This window comes from Colletotrichum jinshuiense, chromosome 1, assembly GCF_051148585.1.
Source record: "Colletotrichum jinshuiense chromosome 1, complete sequence".
Classification (NCBI taxonomy): Eukaryota; Fungi; Ascomycota; class Sordariomycetes; order Glomerellales; family Glomerellaceae; genus Colletotrichum; species Colletotrichum jinshuiense.
Window position 1 is genome coordinate 2,186,115 of NC_139302.1, and position 14,514 is coordinate 2,200,628.

At 50.2% G+C, this 14,514-nt stretch overlaps 4 protein-coding genes across 4 annotated transcripts; 2 read left to right on the plus strand and 2 right to left on the minus strand.

Annotated features, from left to right (window-relative positions):
* Positions 1-856: 856 nt before the first annotated feature.
* Positions 857-6,478, minus strand: EsH8_I_000578 (ankyrin repeat domain-containing protein; the record flags this gene model as incomplete). The annotated part of the gene is made up of 2 exons (XM_083267991.1): positions 857-875; positions 1,962-6,478. 2 exons carry the CDS (start codon positions 6,476-6,478, stop codon positions 857-859), a joined length of 4,536 nt encoding a protein of 1,511 aa, XP_083118429.1.
* Positions 6,479-6,873: 395 nt separating this feature from the next.
* Positions 6,874-8,826, minus strand: EsH8_I_000579 (general substrate transporter; the record flags this gene model as incomplete). Its single annotated transcript, XM_083267992.1, has 6 exons — positions 6,874-7,194; positions 7,257-7,571; positions 7,632-8,106; positions 8,157-8,310; positions 8,372-8,534; positions 8,587-8,826. 6 exons carry the CDS (start codon positions 8,824-8,826, stop codon positions 6,874-6,876), a joined length of 1,668 nt encoding a protein of 555 aa, XP_083118430.1.
* A 2,021-nt stretch (positions 8,827-10,847) lies between these two features.
* EsH8_I_000580 (flavin monooxygenase-like protein) lies at positions 10,848-12,675 on the plus strand (the record flags this gene model as incomplete). Its single annotated transcript, XM_083267993.1, has 5 exons — positions 10,848-10,890; positions 10,942-11,073; positions 11,132-11,191; positions 11,255-11,543; positions 11,604-12,675. 5 exons carry the CDS (start codon positions 10,848-10,850, stop codon positions 12,673-12,675), a joined length of 1,596 nt encoding a protein of 531 aa, XP_083118431.1.
* A 513-nt stretch (positions 12,676-13,188) lies between these two features.
* EsH8_I_000581 (uncharacterized protein) lies at positions 13,189-14,293 on the plus strand (the record flags this gene model as incomplete). The annotated part of the gene is made up of 2 exons (XM_083267994.1): positions 13,189-13,414; positions 13,470-14,293. 2 exons carry the CDS (start codon positions 13,189-13,191, stop codon positions 14,291-14,293), a joined length of 1,050 nt encoding a protein of 349 aa, XP_083118432.1.
* Between the last annotated feature and the right edge of the window lie 221 nt (positions 14,294-14,514).

Sequence of the window (14,514 nt, forward strand, 5' to 3'; positions counted from 1 at the left end):
TTCTACGACTATGTGACTCAAACTGCGGAGCGGAGCGGGTCATCGGTCGGTATCATTGTCCCAACGTTTGTTTTCTGGAACACTCAGTCTCCGGCCCAAGTTCCCAAGCTCGCTTCTGTCTTGTAACTGTCATGTTCCACTGCCGTGTAATAGTTTATTGCTGGAATTTGCTTTTTGCAGCTAGAACTCCAATCAGAAGCTGATGGGAAGGGAAATTATTCGTACTTATTGTCTATCATATACCAAAAGATATCCAAGTTTGAGGCGCTGTCGTATGTCTCTTTGCATGTTCCCAGCTGCAGTCGCGTTATGTGAGCCAAGTTTCTCAGCTCGCAACGGGCTTATTGCTAGGAAGACTTTGTCATAGCGATTTAGCTGACGCAGCGACGGAGATAATCTGTCCTTGAGATTTGATCCTCACTAAACAGGCCTTTAGTGTCTCAAGACAATACCTCGACCTATCCCATAACGAGCTCGGTGATATCAAATGAAATCAGCGAGACATTAATGACTCGTGCTCAATTCCCCGCTCCGAACCCCGCCATTGGCTCGCCATTGCCCCGCCATCACTGCTTGCAGGGGCTGTAAGCTCTCAATTTCTTGGTTCAGACATAACCGGCCCTCTGGCGCACCGGTAGCGCGTTCGACTCCGGTTCGTTCGAACTCGTGGGTTTTCCAGGCCAGACTTAGTTCCTAGCTACATCCTGGGAACTGGTGCCCTGTGCACCGCCCGCCAGACTTAGATCTTAGGAATTAGAAGCCTGTAGCGCCACTTTGAAGCCATCGTGAATATTGCCGGTCAAACCAATAACCGAGAGAATCAATGAGATCATCCCGAACCAATATCTTGCCATGGTCATTGCTTGTAGAGAACACTGTGTAGCCGACACATTCGGGAACAGTATATCAAATGTAGTAGACTTTGGAATGTCAAAGCTCGAGAACATTCGCGAATCTCAAATGTATATTCACCGGTCAAAAGTCCACTCCTGTCACAAGTGGATTTCAAAAGTCTGGTATGGGACTAGAGACGCTTAGCCTTAGACCCATATCCATCGCGGCGACGTTCGGTCTCACAGATGTGCCAGAGAAGGTGACGAAAGTTGGTTACAAATTGCATAATAGTATCAGAACTTCAGTCATATCAAGATGAAAGATGACGAATTTGCCTGGCTCCTTCACTGCTCTGCAGCGATTTTCTGGTCGAAGCCAGGTGGATTAGCTTGGAAAGAGGGATCTCGTCTGTTGTTCCTCGTCCATATTTCGTCCGAGAGACACTAAAGTTAGCTCCTCGGAAGGGCCTGAAGCCAATGACTGATTTAAAAGCAATGTACCTGTGAGTCGTCAAGGAATATTGGTAGGCGTGTTCATATGTAAATAGAAGCATGGCATTCTTTGACTATGTACACTAGGATAATAGCTACATCTCCACATCCAGAGCGTCGACTTCGATTACCTGGTGCAATAAAGCCATAGGATCGTTCCGTGCACGCTCCTTCATTTCGTGGCCTAGATCAGCTTCGAGCCCGAGAGAGTCCCGAACATCCAAAACTTGGGTTTTGTGATGAGCAGTATGCCGTAACTGGGATCTTGATGATGCACCAGCTTCTTCATACTCATCGGATGATATCGGAGGCAGAGTATTATCAACGCCCTCCATCCTTTCCTCTTCAAATAGGCCGTTGCAAACGCTGCAGAGGTTAAAATCTTCGCACTCACAACATTTGAATCGGGTTCCACGAATCCAATCTTCAGGTTTCGCATCATCCCGCTGAAATGTTCTTTCCCATGCATATTTTCCGGGCCCAGCACATCTAGGTCCGTTGCAGAGATATCCATAATGACAAGTTGCCGGTGGTTCCTCAGCTCCTTTCTGCCGTAAAAGCTTGATCAACTCGCCCCAACCACCTTTTCCGTCATAACTCCGCGAGTAGCCAACAAGTGCGGTCTCGTACACTGACCCATAGTAGCCCTGCTCGTTGAGGTTTGCACCAGCGTCTATCAACTTCTTGGCGATATCATATGTCCCATTCCTTGCTGCGCTGTGTATGGGTTTATCATTTTCGCGAACAAACGTGCTGGATCCATGAGGGACTGTCACGTCAACGCCATTGTTGATAAGAACGTCGACAATGGCCTCGTGCCTCTCATCAGCGGCAACTTGAAGGGCATTCTGTCTGATGCGCTCGTCGGCAATGCCCTGGCTCAGTAGTAGCTCAACAATGTCTCGAGATCCGTGCCTGGCTGCGGCTTCTAAAGCCCCCCCGGAATGCTGCCCTCCGGATGCATTAATGTCAACACCGGCGTCAATAAGCACCCTGGCGATTTTGTACGCGCTGCGATTATCGCTGGACCAAGAGCAGGCAAGCTCCAATGCAGTCCAACCGTCCTCAGCTAATTCGTCCACTTTAGCACCCTTCTTCAGAAGCAGCGACACCACCTCTGGTTTGGCTTGGCTTAATGAATCCCAGTCGTCGGGGTGATGGCTGAAAGACCCATCTGCACAGGCAGCGTGTAGTGCAGGTCCTTGTGCTGGACCACTTCCGTAGCCCACACGCCCCTTTGAAGACCAGTGGAAAGTCCCCAGAAGATTAGGATCGGCATGGTTATCGAGAAGGGTTCTGACGATGGGTAAGTCAGCTCGCGTACAGGCCTCGTGGAGAGCCCGGGTCTTGTTTTCGCCGAAACTATCCCCTCCGCTCGATGGCAAATTTGTGTTGGCCCCTCCTGCAATCAAGGCCTTTACGATGTCGAGCTTGCCATTTTCGACTGCCATGACAAGGGGACTACGCCCTTTTTTGTCGAGCCCATTAGGGTCCGCGCCATGCTGAAGCATCAAATTCACAATATCTGCTGTACTTGTTTCGACCGTTTCGCTGAGGGCTTGGGAGTCGAATTGCGCGCCATATGAGATGAGAAGTTTGACCAACTTGATGTGTCCACGCTCAGCAGCTGCAGTCAGAGCCGCAGGTCCTTGACTGGCGACATCTGCGCCTGCACTAATGAGTTTCTTAGTGGAGTTGTGTCTTCCACGATTGATTCTCATTTCTGGTCCTGTGCCCAGACCTCTTTGCATGCTCATTAAGAAGTCAGGTGAGGCTGTTCGAGAGAAAAGGCCTGTGTCGTCAATCTGCACCGATGCCACCAGCGCGTAGCCATGCTCTCCCCCAGGGCTATTCACATCAGCCCCTGCATCCAAAAGGACTTGGACCACAGAATTTTGACCGTTGTACGCGGCAGCAGACAATGCTGTACCATAAGTTCCAACACCATGGTTAATGGAAGCAGCGGCGCCGTTTTTCAGTAGCAGCTTGACAATATCTAGTCTGCCACCGAGTGCTGCAGCCTGTAAGGGAGTCCCTAAAGAGCCCCCCACCAGACACGCATCAGCGTTATACTCGAGTAACACTCTGACGGCCTCGGTCCAACCCCATTTAGAGGCACAATACAAAGGTCTGTAGTCAGGCAGTTCATTTGAGAATCTCCTAAACCGCCGACGCTTATCAGATTCAGGTTCAGGCTCAGGTTTTTCATACGCAATGCCGTCGGGGCTGATGCCGAAACGCAGACTGGCTTCCACAACCTCTATCATGCCACTTTCAGCAGCAGACCGAAGAATTTCGTCCGTAGATACGGCTCCTCGTGATAACAAAAGACGTGCAATTGTCTCCCCACCAGACCAGACCGCATTGAAGAGAGCTGAGGTAAATGTGCAGTCATGTTCGATACCTACGGCACCCGTATCCAGCAATAATTTGACTAAAGCGTCGTGCCCAGTCCCGGAGCAGTATTCCAAAGCCGTCAAATTTTCGTAAACTATCTGATTTATGTCGGTTCCAGCTCGTAGAAGAACATTTACCACATCAAGGCGTTGTCTTTGGATTGCAATTGCGAAAGGGGTTTTTCCTGAGTTGTTTGGTGAACTAGGGTTCAGACCCAAACCAAGCAAGTATTTGACCTGGTCAGCTTGCCCGTAGGCACAAGCTTGATGGAGAGAGTCCGGATGTACTGCCAGTGCCTTCCACCGGCTATCTTCTCTGACGGACTCAATCTCCATGAGGCGAGATGTTTCAATAATGGTTCGGGAATTCACTTCCGAGTTGAAAAGAATGAAGTCTTGGCTCCGATTAGGCTTTCTCATGTGTCGCAATTGGGCGAGGGCTGTCAGAGCCGAGCCCTCCTGTGCGAGAAGATTATCGAGCGCCTCCTTAAGGTTTTGTGTTTCTTCAGCCATGGCGGCATGTTCGTCAAAGAACCGAGCGCAATACCACGCAAAGGGGGTGTTTTTCCCGGCGAGCCTTATTCGCAACTCATCGAAGGTTGATGCCGGACCGGCTGCGAGACAAACATGCGTCAGGTGACTGACGCATACTTGTGCCAAGTTGCACTCGACTGCTTCCATGTCTTGCAATACAGCGAAGTTTGCTTGTGCGATGCTGGCGTCTGTCATGATGAATTCCACCAGGGAGAAGTGTACTGGCCGAACGAAAGCCCAACCACTCAGATGGTTTCGATTCCACTCATCCTCTGAGACCAGTAAGCCGCGGCATGTATCTATGATGTCGGCCATGGTGTAGCGATTTCTGGAACGTTGGAGCTGCACAATGTCGGTGATGCTTTCGTCCGTCACAATGGCATCTCGAAGCTCATATAATCTTAGCCTTGTCCGGCTATGAATAACCCACATCAAACACTTGACAACCAACGCCAGAAGTGGCCGTGACTCTCGTTCTGTCTGTTGCAGGATGCGAATATAGGTATCGTTAAGACTCTTGGGGAGCGATGTTAACACCTCGATGATGTCATCCTCGTTTCTCTGCCGGAAGATTTGATTAAGCTGCAAGTCGACCCATAAGAACATGCCGTCAGATAAGTCTTCAAGAACTTCCACAATCCTATTCCGCAGCTGAGGGTCTTGGACTCGGAGTTTCCTTTGTACCATACCGTTGAAGCCTGTCATAGGTTTTGTCGATGCATCCAATTGGCCTCGCACATAACTCTTGATGTCTTCTCTTGTGTCCTTGGCGCCTATCTTGATTTCAAGTGCCGAAAGGCTGCAAAGATAATCCGATATGCTCATTTCAGGACGACTGGTTATCAATAATCTGGCGGCTTTGACATTTTGAAGAACCTGGGATACGAATTGACCAAGGAACCGATCTCTGTCTGTCTCATGGCACTCATCTAAGGCATCGATAACCACGAAGACTTCAGGGGCCTGCTTAGCCACCTCGCAAAACATTTCCGTTATGATTTCAAGTACGGGTTTTCTATCCTGACTGCTGTGGTCTCTGAAAGTCCTCACAACTGTGGCTGGGACCTTTTCGTTCGACCTGATTAGCTGTTTGGTAAGGGAGGCCACGGCGGCATCCGTTTGCTCCCCCTCATGATCTCGGTAGCTAAAGTAAGCATAGACCAGAATCGAGCCTGGTGCATGGCTCGGGAGTTGTTGCTGAAGGTGATCGACAACCACACTCGACAATACGGACTTTCCGGTGCCTGGCCCTCCATTGCACCATAAAAGAGGAGGTCCACTGGCGTCTTGTAACCAGGACTTGAAGTGATCATGGTCGAGAAGCCAGCTTCCAGTTCCAGGCCATCTTTTGCGCAGCACCGAAGCTTGGACGCCATCAAAGTCCACATCCGAAAGCCACTGCAAAAGCTCTTTGCGCTCCCGAGCTGCCAGCTCTTCCTCGCCACGTTTTTTTAGACTGGTCACAGCGCTGAAAGTGGCCGCGCTGGCGGAATGCTCCAGGACGCTGAGGTGGTGCTGAATATCCGAGTTGATATTCCCAAAAACTTCCTCAAATGGTTTCCACTGGGCCTGTATGCCAGTTTTCAGATGCAAGTGTTTCCGATTCCGCCCCTCTGGGCCTTTGAAAACTGCATATGCATGGCGATAAAACTGCAAAAGGCCCCCGTAGACGTTTGCCGTACTTTTGATGATGAGTTCGTTGTTTTTTTGTTTCGAAAACTCCTCGAGATGGTCAAGATGATCACTGAGGCGCTGAATCATGATCGTCAGTTTCTCAAAGAAACTGACAAAGTTCACGGCCATGTCGATGATCAACTTGGCCCCGCCAACGACCAAGGATGAGATTTCAGGGCTGGCCTGGATACCTATGGAAACGCCGTTCACAAGCTGATTCAGTAGACGAAGAAACCTTGATATTGTATCCAAGCGCTTCCTAGCCATTGTGTGCTTGTCCTGTTTGTCGACCTGGGCGATGTGCGTATAAAGATCGTCGGCGGTAATCCCAGAGTTCGCGCTGATGAAGGCTTGACGTTCTTCTTCCGTAATCTCCTGAAAAAACGAACTGATGGCCATATCGAAAGCAGGGTTGTGCGTCTCTAAGGTAGCAACAGGCTGGGGACCTTGGGTCAAAGGTGATGACGGTGCGACATCGGGCTGGGGCGAAGGATCCCGCGACCTGAGCCGAATACCGAGGCGACTGAGGAATTTGCGACCTGAGGGCATTTCGAAGTGTTTGGACCTTCAAGATACTTCTTAGTTACAATTTAGGTGGCAGGGAAATGGTCCCCGTTAGGAGCTAAGTGGGCGGGGGAGGATTCAAGTTATGGTCGGTAAGCAAGGCAAGGCTGCACATGACAACGCGCCAAAAAAGGAAGGATTCTACAGCTTCTGCCTCAATCGTGGCACAGCCATCATAAGCGACTCCTATTCGTCCCAAAGCGCACCAGCATCTGCACTATGACGGCAGGTAGGTAGCGATCTAGGTGGTTCATATAGCCACTGTTGAAATAGAGGCTTTTAAAAACTTATATATTTCCATACAAAAATAAATATTAATACATGTAAAATACTTAGGTATTCAAGTCTAATTACATATAACCATTTCGTCTTCTTTATATCTATTCTTGAGCCCTTTCCTTGTAGTTAACGCCAAGCTTTGAGGACGATGCCACACCCGCCTCAGAATTCATCACACCATCACCCCTATGCGCCGCACGAATAAGAGCAGGGTTTTCAGCCTTGAGCCTAGCAAACTCCTTCTCAGCATCCCACGTCCAGATACTGTCGCTAGCAAATACGAGATCCATCTCCTCCAACGTACGCTGGTTCGATTCGGGGTAAAGCGCCCAGACGACGACGACGCAAATGACGTTCACGGCGCCAAAGACGTAGAGAGTCTTCTCGTTCAGCTTCTCGAAAATTGTCGGGAGAAGAAGCACCTGGATGTTTGTCTCTTAGCAGCTGCATACAAGTGGGCTTCTGAATAGGCGGGGTTGCTTACCGTCCACCCGTTTCCAATTGACCACCCGACGACACCCCATGCGTTGCCCTTGGCACGGACTTGCAAAGGAAAGATCTCGGCTGGATAAAGCCATGGGACGGTGAGCCATGTTGCGCCGAAAATGGCAGTGTAAAGAAAAACAAAGAAGGTCGCGGCACCGCCAAGTCCGGAGCGGTTACCGGGATCGGCGTTGAGAGTTGCCCGGGCCAGCCCGCCAGCGCAGAACATGCATATTCCCTGCCCGATTGCGCCCCAGTAGAGGGTCCAGCGACGACCTATCCGGTCTAGAGTAAACACACAGATCAAAGTTGCGAACTAGACGGTGTCAGCCTTTCTCTTCGCAACACAAGACCCATAGATGCAGATATCACTTACCATGTAAGTAATGTTGTTCACACCACTAACCCAAAGGCGCTGCTCAGAGCTGATGCCAGCAATCGTAAAGATCGTGGGGCCATAGATCGTGATGCCTGCAATACCAACCCACTCCTGAAGAATCTGGAGCCAGATTACGAGCTGTACACGACGGCCAGTATGAAGTTTGCCAGAGCCCCACCCAAATAGCATGGCAAGGTAGCTCTGCTGCTTGGCCGTGTCGTGTTCCAAGTTTCTGATGTTGATGATATCTTGGAGCTCTGCCTCAGCGACCTCACCATCTTCACCCTCGTTGCCGCGAAGTCTGCCTAGAATGAACCTGGCCTCCTCTTCTCGACCAACCTTCACAAGCCATCGCGGAGACTCGGGCATAAACCAGATCATGATGAAGAGAGCAATCAAGGGAACAATCTGGAACGCGACAGGAAACCTCCAAATGAACGAAGATGCGGGGTCTTTGTACTTTGACGTGCCACTATTGCGAGGTTAGAAGTTAAAAGTACCAGCGAGATTGTGTCAACTCACAACTGGAGCCAGTATGCGACAACTACACCGAAGATGTTTAGTGTAAACTCCATGGCCACGAACTTGCCTCTTGACGTATGTGAAGCAATTTCCGTGGCCCACACAGGGGTAATGGCGTTCAACATGCCGGTGCCGATGCCGTTCAAAACACGTGCTATTCTCAAAGTCAACCACTATGCTCTACGATTAGAGGCCGAGCAGTCGCATCAACATACCGCAGAACATCCAGTTCGCATTTTGGGCAGCGGACTGCAGGGCTGCAGTAAGAATTGACCAGATACAAGCGACGGCGATGGTCTTGAGGCGACCATATCGGTCACCGAACCATCCGCCCACTAAACATCCCACAAGGGTTCCAGGGAGGTAGTAAACGGCGACCTGGCACATTATAAGACGAAGGACAAACTAAAGGGCGACTCTGATCACTTACGATGCCTCCTTGCAACAACGGCTTGTCCACTACAACAATCTTTTCCTCCTCATCCCAATGGCCAAAGCCCATGAGCTCGGCATAATCCCGTGCAGTGTTGACGCCACCCATCAATCCTTGGTCGTAACCGAAGAAGAAAATGGATACACCAGCGACCAAGCACACGGTGTTAAGCAACGAGCTCTTGTAGAGCCGGTTGGCGACATTGTATTTCGCAAGCGGGCCTGCAGGGTTTGACATTTTGATTGATGTCTTCCGCATAGATTATGGACTGGCTTCGTGCTGTTTTCCCCCGCTCGTACGGCTCAGGCTTCGTCAAGTTTGAAGTTAAAAGGAGGAGAAAAGAACAGAACGTTGGTGGTTTTGATTGCCGGGGAGTCCTGAATACCAACGCTTAGACCTTGTTTGAAACCGCATCGTGGTGGCCCTCCTCCCCACATTCGAGGTTTGAACCGCACGTATCCCATCGGCTGCGTGTGTGAACTGCAAAAACGCAGTTACATCACTCTACTGTTTATTTTCCTTTGATTGGATGGCACTCCGCACTCTGCGATGACTCTGGGCCGAACCCGGCGGGATACCTACCGAAAAGCGACCAAAATGCTCGGGGAAAAGGCCGGTCGGTTCCCGAAGCTTGCAGCAAGCTTGCGGTGGGGGTGGGGAATTACTACATTTGATCCGCACAAGGAGACTCAGCGTCGCTTGCAGGGATAATCATTACTTCTTACGGCACAATCAAATGACATCCTACGAGTAATGGTCCGACCATCACCAACATGCAGACGGGCAGAACCCCGATATCGTCGTCTGCACTACCCAATGGCCATCGTCAACTCAGGGGAAGCGAAACGTTCAAAAACCTGTAGCACACGCCCCCAGAACTGACATCCATAATTTCTCATTCTGTACTTGGAACTGAGCGGTTGCGGCTTTAGCCTGTGCTTCCCTGGGCTGCGTGTAAGCCTAATTGAGCCGCCCTGAGCCAGGATGGGCTAGCCCGAGCTTATGGTGATCTTCACTGGGCTCACGATGATAGGCCTGAGAAGAGGCCCAGATTTAGTCCGATACGACTGGGTTTAGTATAGACCACGAGTATGAACAGTTTTGGTAGGAACACTGTTTAAGGATTGTACTCTATTTGTATAAGATAGAGGCTAAATCAACCATTGTATCGATGAGTAAATACGCCAATACATATGTTCACTAGGCCCCAGTCTAAATTGGTTAGAGATTGCGATACTACAACTTTGCATTGAGACCGTTTCTGTCAGACTTGCACTGCACAACGGGGCTCATAATTATATCGAGTTTCATTTTGTGTCGCCCCATTAAACCCCATCAACCAAACCTCGGTGCCAAGTTGAGTTTTACCTTCAGCAGCGTGGCAGTCAATTATCTTGTACACCTTTAGTAAACCTTCCAGACACGGACAGAAGTCAATCTGTGAAAACAGCGATGGAAAGGTTAAACAACCTTTGAGGTGTATGAAAGATGATGAATTGATTGAACTATGCCCTGCAAGTTAATGTTGAGTTCTTGAGAGATGACTTGGGACCTGCGACACACCACTTTTCCATGGCCACCTCGCAAGCCATAGTAGCAGAAGTATTTCAGCTATGATAGAAAGTTAATATTGTGGCGGTACTTTATTATGCGAGCGACAGTTACTTGTGGAAGCAATAGTAAAAATATCCCCCTTAGTAGCAAACTGACTGTAGTAGCGACGGTTACGTAGGGTTGTGTGTCGGCAATGTGGTCGCGAAGTCTTGTCACAGTGGGCGTAGATGTTAGGCGCACCGCTGATGTAGCCAATTAAGTTTGAAGTGTTTCTACCATGTGTTGAACCGCCCGTTTGTCTCGGCCCTTTTGACTGCCTCCTGAACCGAAGCCAAGGAGGGTTACAATGAAGGAATGAACTTTTGCAGATCAATTATCCGCGCTGCTACCAAAATTCACCGCGAAGCAGTACCGGATCGCACTATTGTTGAAACTTTAATTGGTTGCCTCGGGTTTTTTGGGAAGGATTTCTGCTTGTTTTTAAATGGTCGATCCAATTGGACGTGGCGTGTTTAGTGCTGACGGCGACAACCCTGGTTTAGCTGTCATCTCACCATCCCTAATGACCAGCGAAGCCCTTATCAATGGCAAGCTTTGCCCTTCTTCAATGGCTACATCGAAGTTCATCTCATCAAAGCAGCTAAGCCATTCCGTTTTCTGTCGTCTCAAAATAACACTAAACTCGACTTCAGAGGCCAGCGAAAATGGACAAGGGCAACCCGCCTTCTGTGGCGGTGATCGGAGCAGGTGAGAAGCGCTTAACCGCTGCTAATCACGTTGACTGATTCGTCTGAGCAGGATCTACCGGCATTTCCATGCTCAAAACATTGCGTGAGGATGGTTTTGATGCGAAGCTGTTTGAAAGAAGGGGCCGTGTTGGCGGCCTTTGGTCGTATACCGACGACAAGACCATGACCACTGCCCTGCCGAGTGCGTCTCCTTTCAAGGCTGGTCATTGGTACTTGACCAATAATCTGACTGCTCTCAGCCACCAACGCCATCATAAGCAAGTACACTTGTGGTTTCACAGATTTCCCAATGCCAGACAGTGAGTTACACCGCTAGATTTGAACTACGCGAAACCAAATGACAGACGCTGATGTCCAAGTAGAATATGGGCCATTCATGTCGCAGCGAGATTTTGAGGAGTACATGGAGTCGTACGCTGAGCATTTTGATCTCTACAAGTACATTACTTTCAACACAACCGTCAAGAAGGTCGTGCGGAATGCCGACGGGTCAAAATGGCGAGTTGAGATGATTAAATCGGGCATCCTAGAATCTCAAGAGTTCGACAAAGTGGTCCTTTGCCATGGCTACCAGACGAAACCAAAGATGCCCGCCTACGAAGGGCAGGAAGAGTACGAAGGCCTCCTGATGCACGCACAACAGTTCCGCAAGTATGAATCCAATGTACATTCTCAGTCCTGCATTCAACCAGTTAACACGCCGTGAATCAGTCCAGAAGAGTTCAAGGGAAAAAAGGTCGTTCTCGTCGGCCTGAGCGCCACCCTCAGCGATGTGCTGTCTGTTCTCGTCAAGCAAACAGACAAAGCTTACATCTCACATCGCAACGGCAGCCTGATCGTCGCCCGCTGGCGGGATGGTATCCCAACCGATCTCCTCGTTACTCGTGCCCGCAGACAGATGTCATATTTTTTGCAGAGTCATTTTCCCAAAATGACCAACAAGCTTGTGACGCTGGCCACGTCGTTTCTTATGAGACAACATGGCAAGTTAGATCCTTCTTGGCGGCTGCTCGATAACATGGCGCCACTCAGCTTGCATATCACAGGATGCATAGACACCACAGTTGATTTTCTTCGTGAAGGGAAGGTCACTTCATTGCATGGGATAAAAAGATTTCTCGGAGGGAAATCGATCGAGTTCACCGACGGAACAGTTCTGGACGATGTCGATGCCGTCATCTGTTGCACAGGCTACTCGGCAGACTTTGATCTCGTACCCTTCCTCGAGACGAGCAAGCCCAAAACGGACACCTCTGGGAACCCCTATGGCGGACAACCCATCGCCCGGCTTTACATGAATCTCTTCCCACCGGCGCATGCAGACAGCATCGCCATCCTTGCATACTCTATGTTTGGCAAAAACAACGGGTTCTCCTTCTCCGATGTTACGTCTATGGCTATCAGTAACATCTGGCGAGGTGTAAGCGCCGACATGATCCCTTCAGTTCCGGAGATGGAACGCGCCATCGATCGGCACCAACAGTGGATTGCAGATCGCTGGACCCTTGAAAAAAGATCCGATCCAAGCTCCGTCAAACAATGGGAGTTCCAGGGTTTTCTACACAAAGCCGCAGGCACTGGGATGGAGAATCTCGGCTGGGGATGGCGCGGTTGGGTTACTTGGTTCAAAGACCCGTACTTGACTTATCTAATGAACCACGGCGTCGAGACGGCGCATGCTTTCAGGTACTTCGAGACCGGAAAGAGGAAGACTTGGGATGGCGCAAGGGAGGCAATCATTCACATGAATAAGCTGGTGAAGCAACTCAAGGCAAAAAAGTGAGTTGGTGACCTTTGGGTGCTTGAGGGTGTGTTGAGTAGTCTCATATTCAACTAGTACACATCGTTGGCCTCAACCTGTATTGTTCCACAGAAATGCGCCAGCTCAGTTGCGGTAAGGCTTGTTAGGAGTCGGAAGTATGGTTCAGTGTTACTAGTTGACTCAAGTATTTGAACAATTTATTCAGTCTGCTAAACACTATGGAGCCACAGAGATATATAGGAGAGTTCAACGAAACTGGTATAATTGAGAGGAACTCTGTGGAGTTGGGTAGAGACTTAGAGGCCGCACTTGGTTGCTTGACGAGTCTCTACAACCAGGGCTAAACATTTACCCGGCTGAGCTAAGCGATTGCTCCATCGCAAATGAGATTTCTCCTCCACCCACAATCACAATCATCATACGTCATAGATCGCTCTACCCCTCTAAAGGTGCAGCATATGTAATGGAACGACAGAGGTGATTCAGAAAGCTAAAGTAAACCAAAGTCTCGGATTACCACCACTACTAATCAAAATGGGTGTCAAAGTCTTTCTCACGGGAGCCACCGGCTACATTGGAGGCGATGCTCTCTACCAAATTTACAAGAAACATCCCGATTTCGAATATGCGCTCCTAGTCCGTTCGGATGACAAAGCGAAGAAGGTTCTTGAGAAGTACCCTACAGCCCGGATCGTCTTGGGGGGGCTCGACGACTCCGAGACACTAGAGCGCGAGGCTTCGTGGGCTGATATCGTCATACGTAAGTGCTCTGCTGTCTCCCATAATTGCGCCACACGTGCTGACAAGCAACTTAGACACCGCCGACTCCTCGGACCATGCCGGCGCCGCAACCGCCATCTCCAAGGGTCTTGTGCAAGGCCACTCGCCTTCCCGCCCGGGATTTTGGCTGCACACCGGCGGCACTGGCATCCTGACGTACTTCGATTCCGAGGTGAAGAAAGTCTTCGGGGAGCTGGACGACAAGGTCTTCAATGACTACGAGGGCATCGAGGAGCTCGTCAACCTGCCGGCCGCTGCTTTCCACCGCAACGTGGACGAAATTGTTCTCAACACCGGCGGCAAGCACGCCAACTCGGTCAAGACCGCGATCATCTGCCCGCCGACGATCTACGGCGAGGGGCGTGGCCCCGTGTCTGGCCGCGGCCGACAAGTTTATGAGCTTGCGTCCTTTGTCCTGAAGCAGAAATATTGCCCCCGTATCGGCAAGGGCCTTTCTCGATGGAACAACGTCCACATTCATGATCTCAGCGCTGTTTTCGAGCTTCTTGTGGAAGCTGCCCTGGACGCGTCCCGAAAGGACGACGCCGAGGTATGGGGGCCTCACGGCTACTTCTTTACTGAAAATGGAGAGCACTTTTGGGGTGAATTGTCTGCTAGCATTGGCCAGGAAGCTCGTAAGCAAGGCTTCATCGAGGGTGCCGATGCGGAGATTCGAGAGTTGTCTTTCGACGAGGCGGTCAAGTCGCCTGCAGGGTTCGAGGCGGCTAGCTGGGGTATGAACTCGCGCGGAGTGGCTGTACGAGCCAGGAAGGTTCTCGGCTGGAAGCCGCAGGAGAAGAGTCTTGAAGACGAGGTTCCGACTATTGTTCGGTCTGAAGCAGCGAAAGCTGGCCTTTGAGGGGGGTTTTGAAGACATGATATCTTTATTCACGGAGACATATTGATATGTGGTCTGTGACCTTGTTGCTGCACAGTCTCGGCTGAAGAAGCCTTACGACGTTTCGAATCCCCAGTATTTTCCAACCAGCACGAAGTGTTTGGCTCAAATTCGACAAGCACATCCGCGATTTGCTGTGCCTAGATCAGAGGGTAGAATAAAAGCTTGTAGAAGACAAGAAC